The sequence below is a fragment of the Hypomesus nipponensis genome, chromosome 8 (genome assembly GCF_054491055.1).
Source record: "Hypomesus nipponensis isolate SF chromosome 8, ASM5449105v1, whole genome shotgun sequence".
Taxonomy (NCBI): domain Eukaryota; kingdom Metazoa; phylum Chordata; class Actinopteri; order Osmeriformes; family Osmeridae; genus Hypomesus; species Hypomesus nipponensis.
The window spans coordinates 15,440,354-15,460,881 of record NC_140368.1 but is presented as its reverse complement, the minus strand read 5'-3'; the positions used below and the strand labels follow the sequence as shown (position 1 = coordinate 15,460,881).

Below are 20,528 nucleotides of genomic sequence, written 5' to 3'. Positions count from 1 at the left end.
ATAGGGCTTCTCAGCTATGGGGAGTAAAAGTGTCAACTTGGGAGATAAGGTGATGCTGGGACTGTAACTCTTCTTCGTTTAAGGACGGCTTAGACCAGCTGGTCTGAGCACCTTTGGATATTCTGTTTAAGGCCCCCTTTCCATGGAAACCCTGCCCCACCCTTCCCCATACCTCATCGACCCTATCCCTCCTGCATACCTTTGGAGACCCTGCCTCACCTTTCCCCATACATCATCGACCCTGGCCTGGTCTGCCTCACCCCCCTCTTTCCTGGAGGCGCAGCTCCCATCTCCCTGTACGCCATCAGGACCTCGGGGCGATCTACTCCCTTCCCTGGAGCCCCCCCCCTTCCCTGAGATTACCTCAGACATGTGGGTCTTGTCTGCCCCCTCTCTGAGGAGACCTGTGGGTCTTCCCCGCCCCCTCCCCCTCCAACATCACCAGATCTGTGGATTGCCCACCCTGTGCCACCGTGAACGCCCTGGACATTTAATTGGACTATCACATCCCCACCCTATGGTCTTCTGGCCAATCACCCATCAAAGGCACTCCCTCTCTGGAGGGTACAAGACCTGTCTCCCAAGGACAGGGAGACAGAACTTGGACTGGGCAGAACTCTCTCTGATCTCTGTCACGACCACTTTCTCAACGAAGGCCTTTGTTTGTTCTATTCTGAGACTCTGTTTCTGTGAGGCTACGATTGCATCATCTGATTCATTGTATTGGATTACGAACATCCTGGTGTGTTGTTTTCATTGTGTATCTTGTGATTGCATCATTACTTATATTAAACTACAAGTAACCTGGTCCGATGTTTAACCTTGTATTATTCTCCACTACCCAGCGACACATATTCCTTAACACTGGCAGCCAGGCTAGGGAAAACTGCCACTCTTGGGAAACTTCCGGGTTCTGAACTGGTAGTTCCATGTGGGGGCGCTAACGAGCGAGTGCAGAATGAATGAGGTCGATGGAGCTATACCTCTCAAAATCCACTTTTCTCAGGATATCATTTTTTGTCTAGTAATTTGAAAAAAAATACACACTGCTAGCTGTTAGATTTTTTTAAGTCGCCTTTCTGTTCTAAAAAGTCTTTGAAAATGTAATTGACGGCATACACATCGTACGACCAGAGCTACTGCTTTACGGCAAGCTCTGGTCACTTCCTTTTCTCTCTCAAGGCATCGACAACACAGCTGACATGTTAGGCTCTCCCTGTCAATACACATGCTAGAAAGAGTTTTGGCTTGCTTATGTTGTTGCTAATGTTGCTAATGCTCTGACATTCTGATTCCGCTTCGGATCCCATCAAGCGGGAGCTCTGGTCGTATTAGTCCTTCACTAACCAATCAGCATTCATTAGCAGAATGCTACACTGCAAAAACTCCTGCTCTAACCAAGACATATAATCTTATATCCAGCCAAAGTGTCTTATTGAGCTTATTTTGAGAATAATATACTAGGCAAGAGCAGAATGTGTAAGATAATTTTGATTATTTTAGGAATATTTTTCCTTTATTTTCTTACTTAGTTAGTATATCTTAAAGTTAGTTATTTTTATGTACATCAAGCTAAACTAGAGAGGGTACAATTTCTGAGGAAATTGTAGGGTGTGCTTGCTTGCTTCAGTTGCAGGTGGGTCAGTTTTCCCTTCTAGTGATATTTCAAGCATTTAGCCTACTCATATTGCATAATTCACTAAGAACATCCTTTGAAACAAGAAACCCCCTTTGAAACAAGCTACTGTTACGGTGCGTGTCCACTAGAGCGGAGCGGCGCGGAGCGTCGGCTTCCAATCCATTTTCAATGAAACTGGGCGTCCGTAGGCGTAGGGTATTGTGGGAAGGCGAGCGGGGCGTCGAAAGTTGGATTTTCACAACTATATGTAAATGAGGAGCGTGAAAACGCTAGCGTTGGCCAATCGGGTTGTTTTTTTGTTTCTTGTAACATAGCAACTGTTTGTCATGGTAAACATTTCTAGGTTTGACAATTTGAAGATGGAAGAGCAACTCATCGTATGTGTGTCTACCCACTCAGTCTTGTTTTATACTCGTACGATTAAAGAGACGTTAACAAAAAATGTATACCTGGCGCAGGGTTGCCGAGGTTGTCGGTGTCCCTGGTGTGTTAAATTCAGTCTCATCACTTTAGCTAGCTACAGTACGCAACCTAGCTCTAATTTTCTTCTGTGCTAGCTGCATACTGTACTAGTCTAGCTACAGTAGTCTAGTTTACCCGGCACACGATTGACATTCAATGTTGAAATGCTGGCAGTCACTCGCTAGCAATACAGTAAATATGTAGTGGCCATAACCGAGCGAATGTTACTGAAGTGCTGTACAGTACTGTACCCATAGCCTAGTTGACCAGATCATGCAACATCTAGTCAGCGTATCTGATTCCTTGCATCATGCAGTGTAAAAGCTGTATTTTGATCGAGACAGGAGCACCTATATATTTATATCAATAATGATCGATATTGTAAGTACATGAACCCAAGTCTGCACACTTGTCCATGACACCGTTTTAAACAAACTACAACAGTGACCTAAGAGAACTACAACTCTGTATTAACTTCTCGGTATCTAACACGCCCCCGAGCGTGGAGCACTGTGGGAAGGCAAGCGGTGCAGAGTGTTAAAAAACGCTGTAGTGGACACGCGTCACTGGCAGTATTTCAGATGGAATTGTGATTCAAATCAACCCAGTCTCATCCCAACTCGTCAAATATTGACGCTTGGGCAGAGCCCTTTGGCGTCACAATACCGACGCCGGGGGACGCCTTTTTCGTCGTTTTTTGACGCCTAGGGACGCCCATTGACTTCCACGTTAATATGTTCGGCTTTTCCCGTAGAAAATTGTAAACTATGGCGTCGTATTTTGACGCATTAGGTCTCCCATAGATTTTGATGAGCGGCTTTCGGATTTTTACGAAACGTCACCATAATAAGTCGGGTGATTTCGTAAAAATCCGGCCGATGTGCTTTCAACGTTATTTTTGTTGTTGTTAAATCCAAGACATAAACGTTAGAAATGACATAAACCTTATTTAAGGCCATACAAGTTATTTATAAAATGGACTGATACAAAATAAACCGATCTAAAAAGGTTGGCCTATGTGCATAAAAAATAAAAATAAAATCCTTCGGGGGAGGAATATCATTTTATTTTAATCATAATTTTAAGCGCATGGAAGCAATCATGTCAAATGCACTGACAGCAAAACCTATAAATTATCCAACATTATTGTAATTTTATTATTACACACAAGTCGCCGAAAAGTTTGACGCTCAATATCTGGCTGGAACTACTTCTTCTCACCCAAACCTCCGCTCTCTCGTACTGAAAAGGTAAGCTATTATCGATGAGGTAAATTTATATTTAAGATACTATCCTACTATACAGTTTTTTTGTTTTGTTTTTAGGTTGGTTTAATGTTATTATGTTTGACGTACATTGCCAGGTGCTTTGCATCACCAATATAAATTAATTGACTTTGTAAACTGCAAAAATAGTCTAATACACTGTGCTAGCTAGCTAGCTAGTCTAACGTTATGTCATGCAAGGTCATGAACCGGTGCACTTTCATTGGACTCAGACCAATGTTTATCTTTGCTGGCGTGGTCCTTTTTACATCTCATAGCTTGCTAGGCATGACATTTATTGTATTGTATTTTTTATCTTTTCTTACTTGCAGCTGAAGTCACGCATTTTCTGGAAACGATATCGATATCCTTATATATCCTTGCCTTACTGCCTATTTTAATAATTTGTCAGGACGTACCTGTGTCCACCTACCTCTGTCTACCTGTGTTACGCCCTCCACAGGCTCTGCCTGTCTTTCTGTTTGTGTCTTTCTGTTTGTCTGTGTTTGTGTGAATCTCCAGGCTCCAGTGATCCAGTCCACCCTACCTGCACAAGATCCACACCTGCGGTCCAGCTTCCCAATAACTTGCGGTGACATACCCTGGTTTGCCCTCCACTCACCGCCAGATCGTTGTTTTTACAACCTGGTACCTACATTCCTGGCCTCCTTGTACTTCCGAGTCTATTATCTACTATTTGTATTCAAAGTGTTCTAATATTGCACTTTCTTGTGTCCCAAAGAAACATCCCACTCGCCATCTGCCCATTTGTCTGTCTACTCTTTCAACTCAATGATGAGTGATTTGATGATGATGAACTCAATGATGAGGATGAGCTCAAGAGTGTAGATACATTTCTTGAACATCTCAAGACAGAAGAGGTAAAGCAGCTTCTGTTTTGTCTATAGTTAACAGTATTCCTTCTTACCAGTTCATATAAGATACATGGAGGCGTATTTAAAAGACATGAATCAGAAGGGTTACACTACTTCAACTGCTTTTTCTGTCAGTAGTCCGAAGGCATTTCCCATATTGGTAAACCTTTCTTAAACCAAGTTGTAATTCTAGACAGAGAAGAACAGACAGAAAAATAAGACTGCATCACCAAAGCCTGTTCATTGGAAGAAGAGGGACCACAATGGGGACATTGTTCACCAGCGCCCACGAGCCCTTAGAAAGCAGTCAACATCACAAAGACCAGACGAAGGAAGACATGTTTCTTCTTCACTGCCATTAGACCATGGCCAACACCTAGACCATGGTGAATAATCTTTTGTTCCAAATGCTGTATTTCAACAGTGTGTTGTGGCGATGTTGGAGTTACGATATTATTATTTTTTCTCCTCCCTTTTGAAAATTTGAATATGCGGCAGCTTGAGGACCTTCTACAGGACTCAGAGAACATGGAATCGCAAGATTTTGTTCAGCAGCCACCATTGTCCAGTTGGAGTCAAAGGCAGAAAGAGGTCCAACAATGTTGGCAACAGGCGAGGCCACAGAACCTTGACAATTTACTTTCTGCTGAGAACATTGTACAGATGACATGCAATCACTGTCACGTGAAAGAAGCTGTCATCCGTTGTGGGGAATGTATTCCCTCAGAGTGGTTTTGTGCTGAGTGTGATGGCTCGGTACATAAACACCACACTCTACACAACAGGCAAACCATCATGGATGGATTTTTCAAATACATCCCACCAACAGAGTCTGTGACACTCTGTGACACTGGAAAATACAGCATTTGTGAACAAGGTTGGCGTTTCTTTTACAATTGATTGTCAATTTTCTTAACAGATCATTCTTATCTGAAATTGAAATGTGTTATTTAAGTCATTACTCACAACCCAAACATTATTAATTGTATACCTTATGGTTCTTTGCCTTGCAGATTGTTTTCTGCCAACAGCTCTACCTCAAAGGATATGCTCCTGTGACACCGCTGATGCAGCAGTCTCTGTTGGTAGATCCATCATACTGGTTTGCATAAATGGTAGGATCTTGTCAAACTGTTGATTTTTTTTTTTTTTATATTACTAACACGTCACTTTGGTTTCATGTTATTGATTTGCCTTTCATGTGCTCTCAGGCCGTTATGATCTTCACGTTCCGGTGCTAACATGCAAACATTGCAACCAGAAATGGGCTCCAGAAGTCAGTGACTTTGTAAAGAGTGGTTACTGGCCCGCTACCATGCAGGCACAGACACTGTTCCACCAAGATCTCTTCCATTCCTTTGAGGCTATGAAGACAGCAGCTCCAGGAATGTCCAGACAAGCCTTTACAGCAATGTTGGACCAGAGAACAAAGCAATATGGAAGAGTAAGTAAAAAGCAGTTCAAGGTCCACAAGTGGCTGTAGTAGGTAGTACATATTTCACATTATAGACTGAAGACCTTACCACACAAAATAGTATACATGCATACAAAACACAAAACATACAAAGGCAAAGATGTAGTTTATCGTTTTTGAAAGCTGTATTATATTATTTTCTTTAGACTGGCAAAGTGAATGCAGATGCATTTCAGAGAAGTTTTCTGCAATTTGTGTACTGCAACTATGAAGAGAACCAACTTCTTGGAAAGGAGCCATTGGTCTGTCCAGCCTGTAGCCCTGAAATGGTGGCTGTTTCTGTGGATGGCAACAGAAAGTTGTACAGGTTCCAGAAAACAAACCAGTGAGTTCTGTGCACACATTATGAACAGCCAATGTAGTTAATATACAGTATGTCCAGCTGTTAATGACACTGTTAATGTCAATGTTTTTTTTGATAAGTGCTACATAAATAAAGGGTCGTATTACAAAGGTAGTCCATAATACATTGTCTTAAAGGAGTGAAGAGCCAGGGTTCTTCGATGGAGTGTTTTTAGCCCGAGACTCTGAGGTGTCCAGTTTTGTTGAGGAGGTCCGGGGAACTGTCAAGAGTGTACGTTTTACATTATTCTGAACAACATTTATTGGGATTATTTTGTTCTAATTAAAGTTAAAGTAGAAAACACGATTGCCTTTGGAGAAGGGAGTCTATGATCAGGTGGGGATACAGCACTAGATTCTTATCCAGGGGGCACAGTACATTCATATAGCATATTGCTTTATCCTTCAAATGTAAGATAGGTCAGGCAATGACAAAATTTTGACAGTTAAAGTTTGTGTGTTTGCGTGAACAGTCCTGCAATCTAGTGTACTTGAATTAACTATTGTCATGTTCGAATGATTTACTTTGCTAGACCGCAGGAAAAGCGATGTGTGGTGACACCCAATGGAATGCAGCAAGAGAGACTTCAAAGCGGGCCAACAAGTTGGATGAAGAAGGTGTGGAAATTGCTGTGTGTAGACATGGATTTCTTCTCAAAGGTTGGTATAGGTCTGATTAAGTAATAGTAAAAAAAAAAAAATATATATATTTATATTATGATCTAAAGCCTCTTTCATGTGCATTGTGCTTTTTTTAAAGGTCTGAATATGTATAGAGGAGAAATCTTTGCATATCCAATGTTTCTCCAAAAAGAGTTCCAGAGTGCTACATTTTTGGCCATGGATGTGACCTGCCGATATGTGCCATACTTGACAAAAGTGACAGAGGCCCTGACGCATCTTCAACCCTTTCAGGAAATGAAGCATTGCTTGTCTGTGATGCATGCCAAAGCCCACAATACAAAATGCGAGGTGATGCTTTTAGCTACTTGACCGTACATTTTAGAGTATGATGTGGCAAACTGAGTGTAAAATGCCATACTAAATGACAATAGCCATACCACAGTGGTCTGGACTGACCCATACAACAACCTAGGAGTGTGTTTAAAGTTTTTCTGTAGCCCCTAAGTGCTGCCCTCTAAAGTTGGTAATCTCAGGATATGCTTCAATAGCGTGTGTCCACAGCGCTTTACACATTATCTTCTTCCTGTAGATTCTGTGGACTGCAAGGAACCAGGAGGGCGCCGGCACCACTCTCGGTGAAGAAGTAGAGCAAGTGAATAGTTTTCTCTCCAGATGTGCCCTTACCACCAAGTACATGGCCAAGTCAGGTTTGTAAGCTTATTTCCCCCTGCCAGCCTGCAAATGTACATGTTTTACAAAATTGTATTGTGATTTTGTTTTGTTCTTCACAGTAAGAACTGACAAGCTGACTGTCCATGCTATGGGGTGGAATGAACGGAAAGAAAATGGCCTCCATATTGCCTTGTCTTCCAGATTCAGGAAGGTATGTTCACATACTGAAGATGATTAACTTTTTAAAGCAGTTACATATAAGCGTAACTTTTACTTATTATACCCAAAATGCATCACGTTGTTATAGTACCCCCTAGTAGACATTGTAGTGGTACAGGACCTCTGGTACTTTAAAAGACCTTAAGTATTGCTGTTTTCAGACAGTAGAGAAAACTGTGGATGTAGCTGAGAGCCTGAAGACAATGCAGGAGCAGTTGCATTGCTGTGATGACATGCTGAAACAATGGGTTGTTGATGTCAAGCAGTGGGCCAGTAGCAGTAAGAAAAATACTTAATTCATAACCACTCTCAGTCACTTGGTTGTAATATCTGCATATCTGTAGCTTAAATGTTAAAAGTGTATTTATTTTATCTTTAATCAAGGAAGCGCAGCACCTGGTCCTGTTGATGCTCAAAGTTTGCAGATCACAATCGAAGCACTCTTTGTGAGCATTTGTCAGAAAAAGCACTACCTTTACAGACAGAATGGTATGTATAGTGTTAACATAACTAATGCAGATAAATCTTAGGCTATACTGATATCTTCATTACCATGGCAGCTCTTTTTACGTACTATTGTTTTTACTGTATTTGCAGATCGCAACAAAAGGCAACAGAAAATAACTCAAAAGATAGCCCAGGAAAAGAAACGGTTGCTGGAAGACATCCAGAGATACAACCAACAGCCTGATGGTGACCTTGTGGACACAGAGTTAGTTGTGCAGAAACTCTCTAACAAAGCTGCAGAGAGCATGATCTGGCCTTGGCAGGAACATAACACAGGTGTTGCATCAAGATTTAACTTAAGTATGCATATAAAATGTCATCAAATTCGTTTATTAATGTCAAATGCTTTTATTCCTTGACAGACGGTGTGGACATCCTCACAAAGAAGAAGCTCTTTGACCACGTAATGCTTGCCTCACGACTAAAAGAGGAAAAGCAGATCCTTGTGAAGGAGATGCTGCAGCACTGCCAGTACCTCAAGGACTCAGTGGCAAATGTCCAGACACTGATGGGCACTGTTTTAGTGAGCACACAGACAGGAAGTAAGTGTAAATCAAATGATCTGGCTACATGCACTTTCAAATTTATAGGTCTAACTATTTAAGTGGAAACCAATCCTGCTAGTATAGTCTTCGGTCAATTAATTTCAACATAAATTAACAACATTTCCAGGCTTGCCAAATGGATTAACCGAGGAGGGGTCCAAGGGCCTCATCAGTGCACTAAAAAGAAGACTGCAAGACCTGAGACTCCAACAGCAGACCATAGCAGGCACCTACAGATGCACTCTCAAACCAAGTAACAGGCTGGTGGAAGAGGAGGACAGGGAAATGGAAGAAGACATGGACTGGCAACGTGGCAACAGCTCGGATGATGATGATAGTGATGAGGAGGAGGATGCAGAGAATTGAATTCAAGTCACTTGGATCTGAATCACTCAGTCACAGCTGTAATCGCCTGAGACCTAATTTGATATACTGTGATGTATACTGTGTGTTCTCTCCCTTTTGATCTCTACCTGTAATGGCCCAGGCGAGTCAATTGCAACAGAGGCTGCCTCTAGAGCATGACTGCAGCAGAGCAGAGAGCATTATGTGTAAATGAGTGGTATAACATAACACTTAACTTATAACATGGGTGAGTTGGTGAACAAGCTAACGTTTTCGGGTTTTTGTTTTAGATTCACTATTAGGTAAGGGAGCGCGCTGGCTCCGCCTTCCCATTGCGGGGAGGGCCAGCGGCTACCAGGTTTTGGTTTATTTTCACTAACTCAGTCTTGTTTTTCTGTTCAATAAACTTTTGTATGATTTTTTACATACATTGACTTGTGTGGTTGGACTCAATTTATGTTGGCTGGCAGATTGGGCAATTGGGAAATGATGGGGATAAATTATTCATTTATTATTCATCATATATTTATTCATCATATATTTCAATTATCCAGATTGATTTTGAAAAATTCTGATTTAACTCTGTATAACTATCATCTCAATATTTAATATTGATTAGTGACCATTAGTGAAAATCTGAGTCTGGATGAGGTTTAAGTTCTGTGTGTAATATAAGGTGGATTCGACTTCATGCAGCGCCGGCGTCGCCTGCAGCCCGGCTGACTTGACGCAGCCAATGGTATTCTCAGATTCAACGCAGCCGGCTGTCGACGCCGCCGGCGCTGCATGAAGTCGAACGTACCTATAGACGCATTTTCTGCTGAAATGAGTGGGAATATTTGGCGTATAAACCACGCAAATAGGGATCCTCCCAACGGAACCCTGAGTTAGCTGAAAGCTACTGATAGCTAACTGTAGTTCTTTAAAACCAACGAGATTCCAAACAATCGTAAAACGAAGTAATCGGATGGTTTCGAATTATGCGAAATTACACATGATGACAAGCCAAAAAGGCTAAATATAGCTACCAACAAATCTTGCCATACACTATGATTTAAGTAGCCCTAGCCTACACAAAAGGCGTGTTCGACTTCATGCAGGGCCGGCGGCGCGGACCAGCCAATGGCATTCACTCCTTCAAGTCAGCGAGGCCGGCTGTCGGTGCCGCCGGCGCTGCATGAATTCGATTACACCTAAAGTCAAGGCTAATCCCTCGATGCGTCATCTCATTTAAAATACTACTCCATTGCCAACTACGGCATTTAATGCTAATATTGATTACCTCTTCAACACCTCCAGTATATTATAATCTATTCATACATACTTTGTATGTGATATATCAATTGTTAAGATGTTCTGTTTTCAAACCCTAAACATGTAAACTTTGAAACATGTAGGCCTAGTTGAACTACAAATATGGCGTCGGTCAACATCTCGATGCAGTGTTTAATGGAATACGTTTGTAGTTCTTTTAGTAATTTGTCTTTTACACCAATATCATCTCCAATTTTATATTAGATTGATCAGAAATGTAAAATGTATATATACATTATAGATCAATACGCATTATATATAATCAGCACTACAAAAGTAAACTTTGGAATGTCTTTTTCTCATACATTTATTTTATATTAATTTTGAGTTTTGAATGTTTTTGTCACACTGCATGGAATGTCTCAATGGAGCAACATGGAAATTTTCAGCCCGGTAGCAGCATACATTGGAGTACAAGACACATTTTAGATTTTGAAAATGAACATTTCAAGGTGGCGCTGTTGAGCCTCTATCTGGCTTAGAGGTAAAGCCATGTGAAAAAAAGTATTTACTAGTCCAAAATATTTGACAGGGCAAGCCACGAACATGTACCACCAAGGACATCAAACCCCTAACCCTAGCGCTGTCGGTTCAGACCATGTCTTATGCAGAGCAACTAATCATCATTTAAGTTTGGGGATAAACAAATGCACAAGTGGTTCTGTACCCTGGTTCTGTTTGTGCTAAACCAGGACTATGTGCCACCAAAACATAATTTGACTTTGACCACTGATGTCGTCTATTTAGATTATGAATGGTCTTGGAATCTATACTTGTAAAGATACCTCATTGCAATGGCATATTTGGATTTTAATAAGACTGTCGTACAACAACGTCAAACCCATTTTTGGAAAGGTCTTAGCTTGCGGGTTCATTTATGTAAATTTGACACATCCTGTAAACCCTTATCTGATATATTGACCTTTGAACCCTTGCCAGGGGTCACCTTAAAGCCCTATATTTAGTAGTAGTATGGTAATTAGGGTTCCTTTTATGGCACATAGTCCTGGCTTGGTACAGTGAATGACTGGGGTTAAATAAACGGTGTCTTTTAGTTTCATAACCCTAGCCCCTACAGGGGATCAACAGCGCCACCTAGAAAAGGTAATTTTTCCTAAAATTCAATTCAATTTTATTTCCTATCTGAAGCTAGGATCATCCTGGGATTTTGTATTGAGACCAATATTGACGCTCTTCACATCATACTGGAAGATTATGATGTCAAATAATGTTAAGTAAAGTTGACATATAAAGATATTTAAATGTTGACTTTTCGAGTACTGATACATTTTGTCTTTCATAAAAGACCAATGAATGTATATTTGTCATATTAAGTGATTTAAATGTAACTGAGGACAAAGATCTTCTCAAAAAAATAGTTTTTAAATTGAAAGTAAAAAAGAACTACATTTCCCACAACCCTGCTAATATGTTTTAACGCTAATATGCGCCATATTTGTAGTCCACATGAGTTCGCTATGGTTATCATTTTAGTTAAGTGTAGCCCACATTATTTAATGACCTATTCAATTACTTTAAAAACTTGTATAGGTCTTACCACGTGTCAACATGCAAAAAAATAGAATATATAATGTATAATTCATATAGCCTACCTTCCTGCCATCACCTTTATTAAGGCATGGATTATTCTGAATGTGACGTCATCGCGCCACACTCCCAGTACAGATTATTCATATTCAGCCACAAGGAATCCATCATTTAACATTGTATGTAATGTGGTGTTAATAAGATAACAAATTTACATCCGCTTGTGATGGCCTAACTTTTAATCTAAGTCTTCTCTCCATAGGTAGTCTACTCTTACCTCCACCAAACAAGGGATCAGATGGTTGCTTGTAGGCTAACATAAGTGAGTCCAACCATGCAAGTCAATGTTTATAAAAGTAATACCAAAGTTTATTGAACAGAAAAACAAGACTGAGTTAGTGAAAATAAACCAAAACCTGGTAGCCGCTGGCCCTCCCCGCAATGGGAAGGCGGAGCCAGCGCGCTCCCTTACCTAACAGTGAATCTAAAACAAAAACCCGAAAACGTTAGCTCGGTCACCAACTCACCCATGTTATAAGTTAAGTGTTATGGCGGCAACCATAAATCAATGCCTAGAACCCAGGAAGTGACTAAATGACTAAATGTAAATGTAAGTGGATAACAAACAAAACTTGAACTGAGAAAAAGATTGTGGCCGTAACAGTATCACAATAAGCTCATAACATGTTACAGTGTATATCAATAACAAATATAGAATTGGGAACTCTTAAAACAATAACCAGGCAGCTAGGCACAGAAATATTAACAGCAGACTTCCAGGTATCCTCCCATTCTTTTACACTGTGAAAAGAAATAAACATCAGAATCAGAATATGGTTTATTCACTATGTATGTGAACAAACACAGAATTTACGGTGGCAGGGAGGGGCAAACAATAAACATACGGATCTTAAAGTAAGTAAAAGTGCAAAAGTTTAACTATTTCTTAGAACTAAAATCTAAGAATAAAACAATTTAAATATAAAATATGTATAAAAATAAGAGTAAGACTAAGTAAGTACAATTTTGATAACATAGTGGTTACTTTATCAAAAGTTTGTGAAATACAGTGATCAATGTTATTTGTTTTTACAATTCCACCATGAGATTATGTGACTTAAGTTAAAGGTCCCCATGGCATGCTGTTTTTGGATGCTTTTATATAGGCCTTAGTGGTCCCCTAATACTGTATCTGAAATCTCCTCCCGAAATTCAGCCTTCGTGCAGAATTACAGCCACTACGAGCAGTCCCACAATGAGCTTTCCTCAGGATGTGTCGTTCCTGTATCTGTAGTTTTAAATGCTATGAGGAGGAGAGAGGCGGGCTAACTGCCATGCTTCGGTCGTTTGTAAGCCATGATGTCTCGAGGAAAAACCAATATTGTGCTTGCACAGTCGTAGCTCATTTTATCATTGGCGGGCCATATTCTTTGGACGGGCAAAGCAGAGTAAGAGGAGGTAACCTTTCCCCCTTATGACGCATAAGAGGAAAATTCCAGATGGGCCCATCTGAACTTTAATTTTTTCAAAGGCGGAGCAGGATATCCAGGGCTTGGTTTACACATATCGTAATTTCTAGCCACCGGGGGACCATAGGTAGCCTGGCTCTGCCCTCCTACGTACTTCCGCTCAATTTGGATTTTGCTTCTGTACTAGGTCTGGGAGCTTGGCTCTGAAGTCGGTTTCCAGAAACACATTTTTTGTAGGTCCAATCAGCGAACAGAGGGAATGGCTAAGAACGATGACGTTAATGTCGTGCACTTGTTTGAGTAGTTCAGTAACGGCGGCGGAGAAAGATGCGAGCGAAACTATTCTGCGGTTGTGGCAACGCTGCCGAATATAGGTTAAAGCCGGAGCAAGAACATTCCTTGCTGAGTTTTGTTGGTGGCCATGATGTTGTGGCCCTCCTCCCCACGGGGTTCGGGAAAAGTTTGATTTTCCAGCTACGGCAGCTTGCTCCGTTACAGTAGTGGTGAAGGAGTTGGCTAAGGCGAACGCTTGCGATTGGTTATGGCAAATCAGAGTGGTTCTGGGCGGATCCAATTGTTTTACACTTCAACAGAGGACCCGCCTTCAAGGAAGTTAACGTTTGTCAATGGAGAGATCCCAGACCCTCTGGACAAATGAAATGTACGAGGGTCTGGTTAGGACCAGGCTAGACCATAGGTAGGATAGGGGAACTCATATTAATGTTAAATAACCTCCTAAAGTGAAGTTTTCATATCATGGGACCTTTAACACTGTATAAGTACGGGTTTGGAGAAGCACATTTTGTCGTATTGGCTGAAATAAAATTCAAATCCTAATAGTAATCAAATCAAATGCTTGGACAGTAATATGAATCTGGTATCTGTGGCCGTTACAGGACTATAATTAACACAAAGAATAACGAATCCTTATTGGATACTGCAGTTCTTTAGTAGAGTAGAAGTTAATTTCTCTGATATCACTGATTGGTGATAGTTTCTCCACAAAGGGAATGTATGTTTAATGATAAATGTTCAACTTTTAACAACAGGAACTATAGGCTTTTCACAAGTTGCTTGTGATAAAAAATGCTGTTGGCTACATTTCAGATGGAGGAAAGAACTTGAAATATAGGCAAAAGATAAGAGTACAGTCTCAGAGTTCGATGGGCCTAAATGTTAACCTGACACGTCAGATAGTTTGTTGCACAGAACCACCTGGGGAAGTCATCCTTGGAAACTGTTAGGAAAAGGGCAGGCACTTTTACCCCTAAAATTGCAAGGGATTGTATCTGTCTATTAGGGCCGGGCGGTATGACGGTATATACCGTGCGACGGCAGAAACCGGGAGAGTTTTGGCTATACCCTTTCAACCGCGGTATACTTTTTGACTTTTAAATGTTTTGCCCTTTTAAAAAGGGCTCGCATCTAAAGTCTTTACAAATTTGTGATATTTTTGTATTTCACGTCAATTAAATGTCTGGTTGTTGTATTGTATATAAGCCATTGCATAAATCGTATTCCTGCAATATTTAGAATTGTAGTTTAACTTTTATTTGATTTGCTATTTTCGTTTGACCTTGATGCAGATTTGCGTTGGTCTGACGGAATTTTTGATGTGGAGTACACATTCATGCCGATGCTAATTAATTATATATTTGATGACCCATTCTGCAGGTAACCAATTTGATTTGTTGCTCAAGTTGTATGTCTCGTGCTGTAAAATTATTGTTGTAAAATTACACTGGTGGCGTTGCTAGCATTCTTGATTTAGGATGACTAGTGAAGGCTAGCTACTGACTAATTGAGAGGGAGGACATGCCGGGAAATATCAAATTGAGGCTTTAACGTATCGACCGAGCTTTGACAAGGTTGATACGCCGACACCGAAGTTAGATATGGATAGTAAAACTCTGAGCTGTGAGTACGTCACCATGCGGATGGCATGACTGTGCATCCGCCAATCGGAACGCTCGTACTGTCGTTGCCTTTAAATAATAGCCAGTAACGTCTTGTAGTACATGCAATACCGTTTTTTCCACCACACGAGTGGCACTGGTAAAATTTCTTAGCTGAATTTACAGAACAATTACTATACCGTGATATATACTGTAACCGTGATATAAAATTACTCATACCGTGATAGAAGATTTTGGCCATATGGCCCACCCCTATCTATCACTCTAAATCTAAGGCCTGTAGCTGCCAGGAGTTCCTCTGTAGGATGATAATTAGTTTGGCCACAAGTGCATTACTTCAGACGGCCTATGGTCAGATGGCTGAGCGGTTAGGGAATCAGGCTATTAATCAGAAGGTTGCCGGTCCGACTCCTGGCTGTGCAAAATTATGTTGTGTCCTTGGGCAAGACACCTCACCCTACTTGCCTCGGGGGGAACATCCCTGTACTTGCTGTAAATTGCTCTGGATAAGAGTGTCTGCTAAATGACTAAATGTAATGTAAATGTAACTTGAAGCCTGGAAAGATGGATTCATGGACAAGCTAACTCAAAAAAGCTTTAATAATAATTAAACCCCCACTAAAAATAATTTAAATGAAACACAATTGCATGCATCTGAGCTTACCTGCTTTGAACGTCCCTCTTTTTAAACAGGAAATTGCAGCCTGAAAATATATGAACAGAGGAATAACAAATAAGATGATTTGCCTGAATTTTTTGGGGTCATTACAAGAAAAGATTATTCATGATGCATAAGCATATGACCCTTAGATAAGACAACCTTTACCTTAAATTCTTTTTCTTTTTCCTTGAGGAGAAGAGATGTGGGAAGAAGTAGAAAGTGGGTAACATAGAGAGAGGGTTGGTGAAGGAGGTAAAGAGAGCGAGGGACTGGGGAAAGGAGGTGCGGAGAAAGAATGGGAGGGAAGAGCAGGAGAACAGAAAGAGTGGGAGGGAAGAGGAGGGGAAGAGAGAGAGGGAGTAGGAAGAGTAGATGAAGAGAGAGAGGGAGTAGGAAGAGTAGATGAAGAGGGAGAGGGAGTAGGAAGAGGAGATGAAGAGAGAGAGGGAGTAGGAAGAGTAGATGAAGAGAGAGAGGGAGTAGGAAGAGTAGATGAAGAGAGAGAGGGAGTAGGAAGAGTAGATAAAGAGAGAGAGGGAGTAGGAAGAGTAGATAAAGAGAGAGAGGGAGTAGGAAGAGTAGATGAAGAGGGAGAGGGAGTAGGAAGAGTAGATGAAGAGAGAGAGGGAGTAGGAAGAGTAGATAAAGAGAGAGAGGGAGTAGGAAGAGAAGATGAAGAGAGAGAGGGAGTAGGAAGAGTACATGAAGAGGGAGAGGGAGTAGGAAGAGTAGATGAAGATAGAGAGGGAGTAGGAAGAGTAGATGAAGAGGGAGAGGGAGTAGGAAGAGTAGATGAAGATAGAGAGGGAGTAGGAAGAGTAGATAAAGAGAGAGAGGGAGTAGGAAGAGTAGATAAAGAGAGAGAGGAAGTCATAGGAGGTGGGTGGGGGACCGGGACAAGGTTAAGGGTGAAGGTTTGATCCTGAGTGGAGGCAGGGGATGTTGCTTCTGGTGTTTCTTCTCTTGTTTCTTCACCAGCTGTGGCAAGAAGGCTATTGTGGTCTGAGAGATAAAGAAAAATAAGTAAATGTAGAGGGAAGCAATATGTTCTCTGCTCCCAGCTTGAATCTAACTATAACAGCCCCACAAATGAGGTTAATTAAACAGAAACAGGGTCTAATCGGGGAATATTTACTCATCAACAATATTCTATTAGTATATTTTATGTTACATAACATGTTTAGAAACTAAATGTAAATGCAAAGTTATAAAAAAGCATGTCCCAATGCAATATATATGTTCTTACATTTAAGATAGTATTCATAAAGGGTGGTCATTTTTTTAATGATCTCCCTCACAGGCCCCTCTGGTATGAAGCCTATGCCTGCAATGACCTCTGCTGTAAACCCCCCCCCTCTCTTCTCTTTCCCCATGAAGAGCAGGGGCTTTAAGTCCAGTTCATGCAGCTTATTGTCCTAAAAAACAGACATTAACAAGTTATCAGGCTTTGTCCTCTGTATCAGCTCTATTGCCATCTGATCAACTACTTTTGAAATGGTATCATACTTCTTCCAACTTTTCAAAGTATCTACTATACTTCTTTTCAAATTGACAAAGCTAGGGGTCCTGACAGGAAGACTATAAAATGTGATGCTGCTATTGATAAATGATATGGCCTGATACCAATGAAACTGGCATTTATATCAAGTTCCGACCATTATAGTATGGATCTGAATGGAACCGTAACCTAAGACCTCCACATTCTCAATTACAGATATGCGGGCTGAATCTATCACTCTGCCTGCGTTGCGGTGCTTCTTCACATTCTCCCCCCAGTCACCAACATGCAAACTCTCCTCTTTGGACTTAATCCTCTTTTTTTGTGAGAGGCTTGCAAAACATGAAAGGCATGTTTTGCGGTTGGCAGTATTCATGACCTGGCAGTGAGGGCAAGGCCTGCTTTTGGGTTTGGTCATTTTCTGCAAACATAAACACATTGACATGTTATAAGCATCACAAGTAGGATTATGAGTAACACACATTAAATAATTATTATTCTTACATTTCATTCCTATGGCTTATGGGTATTGTAGTAAAGCATGAACTTCGGCATGAACATGGAAAGAAGTCATGTATATATTTGTCTCACAAACACCGAGGCAGGTAGCAAGCAGAGCGCGTAGGCAGGAAGATGGAGAGTTGGGGTGAGTGGGATGTTTCTTTGGGACACAAGAAAGTGCAATATTAGAACACTTTGAATACAAATAGTAGATAATAGACTCGGAAGTACAAGGAGGCCAGGAACGTAGGTACCAGGTTGTAAAACCAACGATCTGGCGGTGAGTGGAGGGCAAACCAGGGTATGTCACCGCAAGTTATTGGGAAGCTGGACCGCAGGTGTGGATCTTGTGCAGGTAGGGTGGACTGGATCACTGGAGCCTGGAGATTCACACAAACACAGACAAACAGAAAGACACAAACAGAAAGACAGGCAGAGCCTGTGGAGGGCGTAACACAGGTAGACAGAGGTAGGTGGACACAGGTATACACAGGTACGTCCTGACAAATTATTAAAATAGGCAGTAATTCAAGGATATATAAGGATATCGATATCGTTTCCAGAAAATGCGTGACTTCAGCTGCAAGTAAGAAAAGATAAAAAATACAATACAATAAATGTCATGCCTAGCAAGCTATGAGATGTAAAAAGGACCACGCCAGCAAAGATAAACATTGGTCTGAGTCCAATGAAAGTGCACCGGTTCATGACCTTGCATGACATAACGTTAGACTAGCTAGCTAGCTAGCACAGTGTATTAGACTATTTTTGCAGATTACAAAGTCAATTAATTTATATTGGTGATGCAAAGCACCTGGCAATGTACGTCAAACATAATAACATTAAACCAACCTAAAAACAAAACAAAAAAACTGTATAGTAGGATAGTATCTTAAATATAAATTTACCTCATCGATAATAGCTTACCTTTTCAGTACGAGAGAGCGGAGGTTTGGGTGACAAGAAGTAGTTCCAGCCAGATATTGAGCGTCAAACTTTTCGGCGACTTGTGTGTAATAATAAAATTACAATAATGTTGGATAATTTATAGGTTTTGCTGTCAGTGCATTTGACATGATTGCTTCCATGCGCTTAAAATTATGATTAAAATAAAATGATATTCCTCCCCCGAAGGATTTTATTTTTATTTTTTATGCACATAGGCCAACCTTTTTAGATCGGTTTATTTTGTATCAGTCCATTTTATAAATAACTTGTATGTCCTTAAATAAGGTTTATGTCATTTATAACGTTTATGTCTTGGATTTAACAAAAAAAAAATAACGTTGAAAGCACATCGGCCGGATTTTTACGAAATCACCCGACTTATTATGGTGACATTTCGTAAAAATCCGAAAGCCGCTCATCAAAATCTATGGGAGACCTAATGCGTCAAAATACGACGCCATAGTTTACAATTTTCTACGGGAAAAGCCGAACATATTAACGTGGAAGTCAATGGGCGTCCCTAGGCGTCAAAAAACGACGAAAAAGGCGTCCCCCGGCGTCGGTATAGTGACGCCAAAGGGCTCTGCCCAAGCGTCAATATTTGACGAGTTGGGATGAGACTGGGTTGGTTTTGAGATAACGGAGGAGTTTTTGACCATGAGTCCTTGAAGGGGCAAACGCGAGGAGAGGACTTATATGACCAGGTGTCTGCTGTCATCGAGAGAATGAAGCTACCTTGGAGTAAACTTGCCAATGTCACCACGGATGGATCGCCAAATTTAACTGGGAAAAACGTTGGGCTGCTGAAAAGAATCCAGGATAAAGTGAAAGAGGAAAACCCTGACCAGGATGTTATTTTCCTTCACTGCATCATTCATCAGGAATCTCTATGTAAATCTGTATCGCAGCTTAATCATGTCGTGAATCCAGTCGTAAAACTTGTTAACTTTATACGAGCAAGGGGACTTCAGCATCGTCAGTTTATTACGTTCCTGCAAGAAACCCATGCAGATCATCAGGACTTACTTTACCACTCTCGTGTCCGCTGGTTAAGTTTGGGAAACGTGTTTCAACGAGTGTGGGAGCTCAAAGAGGAGATTAGCTCATTTTTGGAGCTAATGGGAAAATCCAACGAATTTCCTGAGCTGAGCGACACGAACTGGCTTTGTGACTTTGCATTTGCTGTGGACATATTTTCACACATGAATGAGTTGAACGTGAAGCTACAGGGGAAAGATCAGTTTGTGCATGACATGTACACAAATGTGAGAGGCTTCAAATCCGAGCTGACCCTATTCTCCAGACAAATTTCAAACAAATCTTTCGCTCATTTCCCCACTCTAGCCACGCAGAAAGAGGCCACCCGAAACGTGAAGAAATACAGCAAATCACTGGACGACTTGCACGGAGAATTCTGCCGTCGGTTCTCTGATTTTGAAAAACTTGACAAGTCACTTCAGCTGGTGTCCTGTCCCCTGTCACAAGACCCTGAAACAGCACCGCAGGACCTGCAATTGGAACTGATCGATCTTCAGTCTGACTCCGTCTTAAAGGAGAAGTTCAACTCTCTCAAACTGAATGACTTTTATGCTTCACTTGACGAAGCCACGTTTCCAAACCTCCGGAGGAAAGCACAAACGATGCTGGCGTTGTTTGGCTCGACCTATGTGTGTGAGCAGACGTTCAGCGTCATGAACATCAACA

At 41.1% G+C, this 20,528-nt stretch overlaps 3 protein-coding genes across 13 annotated transcripts; 2 read left to right on the top strand and 1 right to left on the bottom strand.

The window, feature by feature from the left end:
- Positions 1–4,714: 4,714 nt before the first annotated feature.
- LOC146275295 (uncharacterized) lies at positions 4,715–9,397 on the top strand. Of its 2 annotated transcripts, XM_084703074.1 has the most exons (14): positions 4,715–5,118; positions 5,255–5,356; positions 5,453–5,685; positions 5,862–6,040; positions 6,196–6,289; positions 6,591–6,717; positions 6,818–7,029; positions 7,271–7,388; positions 7,473–7,564; positions 7,734–7,851; positions 7,957–8,061; positions 8,170–8,355; positions 8,442–8,621; positions 8,752–9,397. In XM_084703074.1, the coding sequence occupies exons 1-14, from the start codon at positions 4,731–4,733 to the stop codon at positions 8,988–8,990; spliced, it is 2,373 nt and encodes a 790-aa protein (XP_084559200.1). In that variant the 5' UTR covers positions 4,715–4,730; the 3' UTR covers positions 8,991–9,397. The 2 variants fall into 2 exon arrangements, with proteins under 2 accessions (XP_084559200.1, XP_084559201.1); XM_084703075.1 differs by lacking the exons at positions 4,715–5,118; positions 5,255–5,356; positions 5,453–5,685; positions 6,196–6,289 and having other exon boundaries at positions 5,901–6,040.
- A 2,775-nt stretch (positions 9,398–12,172) lies between these two features.
- Positions 12,173–20,299, bottom strand: LOC146275294 (uncharacterized). 10 transcript variants are annotated; one of them, XM_084702851.1, is made up of 8 exons: positions 20,116–20,299; positions 18,804–20,006; positions 18,131–18,456; positions 17,590–18,036; positions 17,124–17,292; positions 16,043–16,879; positions 15,881–15,920; positions 12,173–12,632 (listed from the first exon to the last, which is right to left on the bottom strand). In XM_084702851.1, the coding sequence occupies exons 4-6, from the start codon at positions 17,884–17,886 to the stop codon at positions 16,044–16,046; spliced, it is 1,302 nt and encodes a 433-aa protein (XP_084558977.1). In that variant the 5' UTR covers positions 17,887–18,036; positions 18,131–18,456; positions 18,804–20,006; positions 20,116–20,299; the 3' UTR covers positions 12,173–12,632; positions 15,881–15,920; position 16,043. The 10 variants fall into 10 exon arrangements, with proteins under 10 accessions (XP_084558977.1, XP_084558986.1, XP_084558980.1 ...); XM_084702860.1 differs by having other exon boundaries at positions 16,043–16,300; positions 16,423–16,879; positions 18,804–20,246; XM_084702854.1 differs by having other exon boundaries at positions 17,590–17,796; positions 17,880–18,036; positions 18,804–20,246.
- LOC146275293 (general transcription factor II-I repeat domain-containing protein 2-like) lies at positions 19,407–20,519 on the top strand. The gene is made up of 2 exons (XM_084703708.1): positions 19,407–20,382; positions 20,504–20,519. The coding sequence occupies exons 1-2, from the start codon at positions 19,550–19,552 to the stop codon at positions 20,517–20,519; spliced, it is 849 nt and encodes a 282-aa protein (XP_084559834.1). The 5' UTR covers positions 19,407–19,549.
- The last annotated feature ends 9 nt before the right edge of the window (positions 20,520–20,528 follow it).

Coding starts and splice junctions, on each gene's coding strand:
- LOC146275295 (XM_084703074.1), top strand. CDS start 4,731: ATGCGGCAGCTTGAGGACCTTCTACAGGACTCAGAGAACATGGAATCG. Junction 7,565..7,733: donor TGTCTTCCAGATTCAGGAAG/GTATGTTCACAT, acceptor TGCTGTTTTCAG/ACAGTAGAGAAAACTGTGGA. Junction 8,622..8,751: donor AGTGAGCACACAGACAGGAA/GTAAGTGTAAAT, acceptor CAACATTTCCAG/GCTTGCCAAATGGATTAACC.
- LOC146275294 (XM_084702851.1), bottom strand. CDS start 17,886: ATGAAATGTAAGAATAATAATTATTTAATGTGTGTTACTCATAATCCT. Junction 17,293..17,589: donor TAGATTCAGCCCGCATATCT/GTAATTGAGAAT, acceptor TCTGTTTTTTAG/GACAATAAGCTGCATGAACT. Junction 16,880..17,123: donor TTATGAATACTATCTTAAAT/GTAAGAACATAT, acceptor TTTATCTCTCAG/ACCACAATAGCCTTCTTGCC.
- LOC146275293 (XM_084703708.1), top strand. CDS start 19,550: ATGAAGCTACCTTGGAGTAAACTTGCCAATGTCACCACGGATGGATCG.